Below are 8566 nucleotides of genomic sequence, written 5' to 3'. Positions count from 1 at the left end.
AATAACAACTTCTGGCCCGTCACGTGATGCCATCTGGCCCAAAAATGATTTTTCCCATAGATGTCTGTAAATCAGTGAATACATTTTTTTGGAGCGTCACAACCCCTACGAAATGACTCGTTTCACTGTCAGAATTTGATCTATTCGGTTCGATAACATTTGGAAAGTCTAGATGAGCCGCACGATTAAATCATTTAATCTCCAATCAAGTTAGCGGAGCGCTACACCGGAAGTAGCCGACTCGGCGCTCTATAGAAGCTGCGCCGATCACCCGGGTCATTTTATGCGCAAAAGTTGAACTTTCAAGAAATGAATGAGGCTCCGCTTTGAACGCCGTATCCAGTAAGTGCATATAAGTGCATGGGAGACACAGACGTTAAGAAAATAATTATTAGGGTTGTATTCAACTAAACAAATCTTGGTCGACTGAAATTACACCTACTCTTTAACCAATCGATTGGTCGATAGGGAAAAAACATCTGCACGTTATCTCTATATTAATGCTGCGTCCCAGACACAATTTTTAGCCCGTAAGTTACGACTTCCACTCACGACTCACGATTTGGTAGCGTTCCAGGCAAAGTCATGTCAACGTTAGCTAGTGGCTACCTAACGTTGACGTTAGCTAGCGCTAGCTGATACTAGCTATTTCTAGTCGCTGACATATTTTGGGCTTCATTTAATAAACATAACCTGTAGTAGTACACAATCGTATGTGTATTGTTTTGATTACAATGTGCGGAATTACTTTACGTTGCCTATTTATGTCTATTTATTTCTATTTCTCACCGTTAATCACCAGCGTCTGTACAGCATCAACAGGGGTCGCCATTGTTGTTTATGTGTGTGTGACATCAAAAACTGTAACTGGGAGTACAACGATCTGGTACCAGTTCACGGGTAGTAAGATACGGGTTTGACTGCTGTTCCAAGGCACTTTCACGAGTGGACGGTTGTGAAAAGACGAGTTACGGGTTGCCTAGAACGCAGCATAACTAAATTGTCCACAGTGGGCTCTATGTTGTCAGAAATCAAACTTGGTAAAGACCTTCGCCAGCCGAACTAGGCTACTTCCGGTTTAGCGCTCAGCTAACTTGAATGGGGAATGAATGTTTAATCGTGCTCTAGACTTTCCAAATGCTATTGGACCGAATGGGTCAAATTATGAAAGTCATTCCACAGGGGTTGTGACGCAAAAAAAAAAAAAAAAAAATGTCTCCAGTGATTTACAGACATGTCTTTCGCCATGTTAGTCTTTTGGGGAAAAGTCTGTTTGGGCCCCAGGGCATCACGTGACGAGCCGGGAGCTGCTATTTTCAATTTGCTTCAAATCTTGGGGCACTTCCTGGGGTCCGATTATCTCCTCGTTGTTGGCAGTTGAGAAAAAAAAATTATGTGAACTTCTTACACTATTAAAGCAGCAGCAGCCGACTCTCAAGGTTTGGAAGTCAGAGGTTTCCACAGCACACTGATCACGACACAACAAACATCAGCCGCGCTGTCTCAGAGCTGCTCTCTGCAGACTTGTAAATCAAGAGTAGTAAGTGTTAGAAGGCATTCAGCAGCACTGGTGTGAACTGTGACCTTGTTTTTTAAGATGCATGAATGGCGAAGAGAAGAAACTGAATAGGTCAAATAAATATTTACACTCGCTTTATGAAATGGATTGTCACGGACTACAGATATGAATCTGTATTACTGTAATGGTAGTATATGAAAAATGAAAAACATCTGTACTGTGTAGGAACGGAGTTTGGCAATATGATGCTAAACATTGAGGAAACCACCAGCTTGTATTTATCCTAACAATTGCAATTAGCCACAGTGAGTGCAGGGACATTCGTAGAGCCTTGACTTTGCTTTGCTGTGAGGCATTTGCTTTTTACAAAGTCAGCAAACACTGTTTCCATTGAAATGCTTCCACACATTACTTTCTCAGTCTTACCTGGCTTTCAAAGACTTCATCAGTGTGGTGTTGCATTGGTCATCAGTCAGTGTTTCTCAGCTCGTAGAAGACAAACAACTTTTTGCACTTTTGTGTCTGACCGTGTGTCTCTCGCCTCTGGTTCAGTTCAAAGAGTTTGACCAGATCATGAAGTCGGACCCGGACCACCTGGCAGAGCTGGTGAAGAAGGTCAACAAGTGGCTCATCCACAGCCGCTGGAAGAAGGTCCAGTGGTGCGCTCTGTCCGTCATCAAACGTAAGCAGACCAAATACCATCAAGCTCACATAACAACGCCTCAGCTAATGTTGTGTTAATACAGCAGCTGGGTGAATGAATTTGTTATTATTTATATATATATATATATATATATATATATATATATATATATATATATATATATATATATATATTAATATTAACCTGAGGCACAATAACAGCAAACAAACAAAACGGCAACCTCACAGCAAGCTGCCAAGTCTCATGCTACGTTTGCACGTGGCCGGCTATTTTCATAAACGGACATTTACACCTCTCCGTTTTTTCAAAAATAACATCGTGCACAGCTGTCAGTTTTCAGAAAGGTGTTCGTCTACACGTACTCGTGTATATATGCCGTCAATGCCGTCGAGAGCACGCCAAACCTGGAGGTGGCGGTGTAACTAGAAGCTCAAGCCCACGTTAGCCAATCAGAATCCTGAAAATAGCAACAACAGCAACGAATCACTTCCTCTCTCTTCTCTTCCTCACTTCCTCGGCTGCCTAAACCTCCGTTTGTCTCAGTTTACATGCAAACGACGATTTCCAAAATCTCCACTCTGGCCGGAGTTTTTAGAAAGACTCGTTTTCAGAGGCCAATTCTCCGTTTGCGTGTAAACGAAGAGCACAAACGAAGGGAAATGTCTAAGCAGACACCAAACTGTATTCATTTTTGGAACAGGGCCCAGTGAAAAGGGAGAAAGGAAGCCTTTTTCACAGTTAGTAAGTTAAAAAAAAAACAACAGATGTATAATATTTATAGGAATAGCTTCATCTGTGAAGTTCCTTTCTCAGGGTTATAAAATAGACATATGAACATTCATTCACTTATTCAACCTTTATTTATACTCGGGAGATCATTGAGGGTGAACATTGTCTGCACACACTGCCATGACACACAGCTGGATTTAAATCAGCAAAATAGATCTTTAACAGATTTGAGATTATAAGTTTAATTGAAGAGTAAGGCCCCCAACATTACGTAGAACTCTCAGTGCGAGCTCACCAAGTCATATTAACGCAGTTGTGTTGTATCAGCCTGGACCTGGGTCACTTTACGAGTAAGGCAGACGGTTCGGCAAAAACATAGGTCTTTCCATTCATTTTGAATGGGGGTAGTGCGTCTAGGCTGTGGCGGGGTTTGCCTGCAGGCTAGGCACTCAAAAAAAACGCAGCCGGTCTACGGCAAAAAGTTGAGACCATCTCAACTTTTGGAGGAACCCAAACCGTCACGCTGTGGTGGCCAATCATGTAACCAGAAATAAGACTTGTCAGTGTGTTTTGAGCCGGTGTGAGAGTCCTGTACAGGAAACAGGAAACATCACTGCCTCTATCTCTGCAACAAGAAAGTTTTAAAACACCAAACACAAGCTCTGAACTGCCCGGGAGTTTGTGTAACAGCTGAATGTTTCCTGCAACAACAAAGCACTCGCTATGTCTCGCTCGTCTCTTTTCGTTGTCTCTCTCTCCTGTGAAATGAAGCTGCCTTCAAGTGCGCTCGGAAATGTTCTGGCTATATATATATATATATATATATACATATATATATATATATATATATATATATATATATATAAATGATCTGGTGGAAAACAGTAACTGTGAAATATAAAGTCTACTTGTGCTTTGTTGGGGGGGGTTAAGAACACAACAAGATGTCACACAAATGGGTTGTTTCATTGTCTGGCTCTACATGTGTATTTTCTCTCTTTCTCTTTAGGTCAGGTTTAAATGCAGGACTTTTACTTGTAGTGGAGTGTTTTCACAGTGAGGCATTAGTACCTTGACTGCTGTAAAGACTCTGAATACTTCTTCCACCGCTCTATATATCTCTCTTGTTTCTTTCTCATCATGTCACTCTATCTCTGCGTCCCACTCTTTGTTCTCTTTATCGATCAAATCGAAGTTGAGCTTCATTGGCTGGAACTGAACACAGGCAAGTGTTGCCGAAGCATATCATCATATCGTATTAAAGATGAATACATGTGTCCAATCCACAAGGCGTATAATGAAGAAAACTTAGAAAACTAGACTTTTTCAGTGTTCAGTAAATGCAAAGTTAATTAATTCAGTCTGTTATTTATGGCCCAGACGTTAAATATTCTGAGGCCATAACCAGATGAAATGAATTTTGCAGAAAGTAGCGATGTTATCGATCTCCGTCTCTACTCATCTTTCACCCTCCATCTCTCCGGCTCTCCTTTTTTTTTTTTTATATCTCTCTAATTATCTCACTTCAGTGAAAAAGTGCTACATGCTTTCTTCAGAAAAAGAAAGCATGTTGCCAAAGACGGGATGAAATTGAATCACCGATAATGGCGTTTAAATTCTGCAGACGTAACATAATTTCAACTGTATTAGTGTATGAAAGCTATTACAAATTACATCAGTGTACAAGAATGCAGAACATCAAGCAGGATGACAGGACATTTTTTAATATGACACTTCTTGTTCCTCCTTTACTTGGAGACAAAAGTCTAATATTTACATTAAAATACACAGATCAGTACACTTGCCTTCCACAGGTGGTCAGATTCATAGTTTTCTATTAAGTCCGGCATCATACTCAGCCTTGAGTATGATTGAGCCTTAGTGAGTCGGCTAAGTGGCGTGAACAAATACAGATGTGTATACCAGGCTCTTGTTTGCCTGAAAAAAGGAACATCATCTAATCTTGTTGGGCGCCTTCTTCTATAGGAGAACCAAACTAGATAATTTTTTCTTTTCAAACAACAAAACATACTGAAAAACTAGGGATGCACCCAATCCAGGATTTGGCTTCGGATTCGGCCGAATATTTGGGGTTTTTGACAGGGGTTTCTGCCGAACCTTGGAATTTTTTTACACGGAACCGAACCCTACGCTTGCACTACGGCGCCACGCTGGTCGACGTAATGACGCCTCCGTTGATTACGGGAAGGTGTTTACGTAGGGCTTGGCTTTATAGATGTCTTTGGTCACGTTTAAAAGTACATCCCACGTTATAACATTATAGATATGAAAGAAAATGCGGAAAAGCAAAACTACTGTATTCTTTGATCACATAGTTCAAGCTTTTTCCCATGTTAGACTGTTTATCCAAAGTTTCTGTACAGCTGCTTGCGTTTAGACAACATAGGTAGGTAAGTTAGTCCACCATCACCGTAGTCCAAAGTTAAAAGGTAGAGAAACGCGTTCAGTATCAGTTCCTAAACACCTATCGTATCGGCATTGATATTGAAATATTTACTGACCAAACAAGCTGCTGCCTATGGGCTCATGACCTAAAAGATAGATGTTAAAGTCCTGTAGAAACTGACCATTGGGGCTTTTGGGGGCGTTGGGGAATGTGATCTCTCTAGTAGGGAAGGAAACAGAGCCAGTGCTGCGGAGTTTACCAGGGTTAGAGAAGGGCTGCACAATTATTTGTAATTTTATATCGAAATCGCAATATGGACTAGTGCAATATCCAAATCGCAATATCAGGCCACTGTCTGGACTATTTTTGTCAAAACAAGAGGGTCCCCGGGCGCCTGGGTAGCTGGGAGCGTGTGCCCTATGTACAGGGGCTCAGTCCTTGCCGCAGCGGCCGCAGGTTCTATTCCGACCTGCGGCCCTTTGCTGCATGCCAATCCCCCTCTCTCTTCCCCCTTTCATGTCTAAACTGTCCTAACAAATAAAGGCATAAAATGCCCCAAAAAAACAATCCCAAAAAAACGAAAAAAAAGAAGTCAGCTGGTGGAGTCTCCAGAGGCTGGTTTTAGAACGTAAGAGACGTCTCCTGTTTCAACAGCCAATAGAGAAGTCAGCTGGTGGAGTCTCCAGAGGCTGGTTTTAGAACGTGAGACGTCTCCTGTTTCTACAGCCAATAAGAGAAGTCAGCTGGTGGAGTCTCCAGAGGCTGGTTTTAGAACGTAAGAGACGTCTCCTGTTTCAACGGCCAATACAGAAGTCAGCTGGTGGAGTCTCCAGAGGCTGGTTTTAGAATGTAAGAGACGTCTCCTGTTTCAACGGCCAATAGAGAAGTCAGCTGGTGGAGTCTCCAGAGGCTGGTTTTAGAACGTAAGAGACGTCTCCTGTTTCAACAGCCAATAGAGAAGTCAGCTGGTGGAGTCTCCAGAGGCTGGTTTTAGAACGTAAGAGGCGTCTCCTGTTTCAACAGCCAATAGAGAAGTCAGCTGGTGGAGTCTCCAGAGGCTGGTTTTAGAACGTAAGAGACGTCTCCTGTTTCAACGGCCAATAGAGAAGTCAGCTGGTGGAGTCTCCAGAGGCTGGTTTTAGAACGTAAGAGACGTCTCCTGTTTCAACGGCCAATACAGAAGTCAGCTGGTGGAGTCAGCTACAATAAAATGATCCATAATCCTTTTTATTTCTGTTATAAGTTGTTAACGGAGGCTCAATGTGCTAGAGAGTGACTGAAGAGAGGGAGCACCTAGGACAAAGCGTGAATCAGAGAAATAAAACCTGTTTTTTGCCGATTCATCATTAGAAATGTAACTGTAGCAATTATCTCACTATCACTAACGCTATCCACATGCATATTTAGACGCAACAAATGATATATTTAGCTACAAAAAGCCTAAAAGTCGGAAGTTAGGACAGAAGCACAAATAGTCGTTGCTATGGAGATGATTCACCATCTCGTGTCGTCTCATTGGTGGGAACTGGCGCTGCAGAACGACGCGTTGCAAGTAGTTGCAAGTTTCAACTCGTCGCGAAATCTTTGGTCTGAACTGGGCTTAACCCTCAGAGAGAGAGGCTCTGGTAAACCGTGACTCCGGAATGAAAGGCAGAAGCAGGAATTACCTCTGGACCTCTGTCAAGTCCAACACCATGATTGCCTTTCAGGAGAGACTGTCTGGAAACGTGGTGCTATCCCCGTCTTTAAACATTTAGCCTCTGACAGCTAGAGCAGCTAAAAGCACATTACATTTCTGACATGGTCGCACAACACGTAGTACAAACTAATTCTTTAACCCTGCACTCACAGCACATCAGTCAAACTCAAGGCCGGCCCTTCACATATGTTGATCCGACCCGCATATCACTTTAGGTAAACAATACGTTTTGGCCCGCCTAGTTGTGCGCCGAACCAAAAAGACGATAAACTTTTCAGACTGCAATTACGCGAGACTCTTGAATTTTGGCAGATTTGCTGACTGAAATTGCTGAAATTCCCCCAGAAGCAGAGAGTTTTCATATTCAGCCTGAGAAACAGGTTGCTGTGAGTCGGCTGTGTGGCAGCCTACTTTTAAAAATGTAATCATTGTTTTTGCTTGATTTGCTAAACTCTATGATGGCTAAGGAACTTTTTTGCTGAATTTTTTAAGGCTTTATGTTTGTAAACTTACCGACCTTTTTTGACGCTTTTTTCTATGATGGCTAAGTTACTCTTTGGGGGCTTTATGTCGACTAAACTATAAGTGAGAAGGCTATAGGAGACACGCAGTAATACAGCCAAAGATTTTTGACTTTCTCGATTAAATCAAAGCATTATCAGCAAACTAAACATGTCTGGCCCTTGATGTGATTCTCATTTTCCAGTGTGGCCCTTAGTGAAATGAATTTGTTATCAAGACGTTGACCGTCTTTTCCTTTTCTTCCGTTTCGTTCTGTCTGTCTTGCAGTGAAGAACAAGATTTTGTACCGGACCAGCGCCTGCATCCAGATGCAGAAGACGGTTCGGATGTGGCTCTGCAGGAAGAAGCACAAGCCTCGGTGGGTGTCCCCTCCTCCTCTTCCTCTTCCTCCTCCTCCTCCTCTTTCTTCTTCATCCCTCTCTGTCTTTCCCCCTTCCTCATCCCCTTCCTCACTTGTCCACTTCCTCTTTTACTTTCCATCCTTTCCTCAGTCCTCTCCTCTGCCCCCTCCCCCCCTTTTCTACCCACCATATTCCCTCTTGTCTCCATATTTCACTTCATCCTTTCTTCTCTGCTTCCTTTCTGTCCTCCTCTTTATGGTCTTCCTCTGCCTCTTTTTTCTTGTCCCCTCCTTTTCATCTCCCTCTTCCTCCCTTCTGTGCTTCATATTTCCAGCCCCTGCATCCTTGCAATCTTTCTTTTCTTTACTCAGTCTTTCTCCTCCATCTTCCTCTCTGCTATCTTTTTTTTTCTTCCTTCTCTTCCCTTTACCTGCTCTCCTCCCTACCCTTCCTCCCTCCTTGCTGTCCGACTTGTCGACCTCCTATTTTACTTTCCATCCTTCCCTTTGTCCTGTTATTTATTTATTTTTTACATATTTTTTTCGTCCTCTCTTCATTCTCTTTTTTGTCCTCTCCTTTCCCTTCTACACATTGATTTTCTTCACTCCACATTTGCTTTTTCCCCTTCCTCCTCTCATCCCCTTTTCTCTCGTCCATCTTTACGCCTTCCCTTTTCTTCAAACTA

At 42.5% G+C, this 8566-nt stretch overlaps 1 protein-coding gene across 10 annotated transcripts in view; it reads left to right on the top strand.

Annotated features, from left to right (window-relative positions):
* LOC144533599 (unconventional myosin-VI-like) overlaps window positions 1–8566 on the top strand; it is a 164637-nt gene that overhangs the window by 109243 nt on the left and 46828 nt on the right. For all 10 annotated transcript variants that reach the window (XM_078275079.1, XM_078275078.1, XM_078275077.1 and 7 more), the window contains exons 23-24: window positions 2072–2201; window positions 7808–7898. In XM_078275079.1, coding sequence (XP_078131205.1) covers window positions 2072–2201; window positions 7808–7898 — 221 coding nt within the window. The remainder of the gene's footprint in view (window positions 1–2071; window positions 2202–7807; window positions 7899–8566) is intronic.

The sequence above is a fragment of the Sander vitreus genome, chromosome 18 (genome assembly GCF_031162955.1).
Source record: "Sander vitreus isolate 19-12246 chromosome 18, sanVit1, whole genome shotgun sequence".
In the NCBI taxonomy this organism is placed as follows: domain Eukaryota; kingdom Metazoa; phylum Chordata; class Actinopteri; order Perciformes; family Percidae; genus Sander; species Sander vitreus.
The sequence above is the reverse complement of the archived record's forward strand: the minus strand, read 5'-3'. Positions and strand labels throughout refer to the sequence as shown.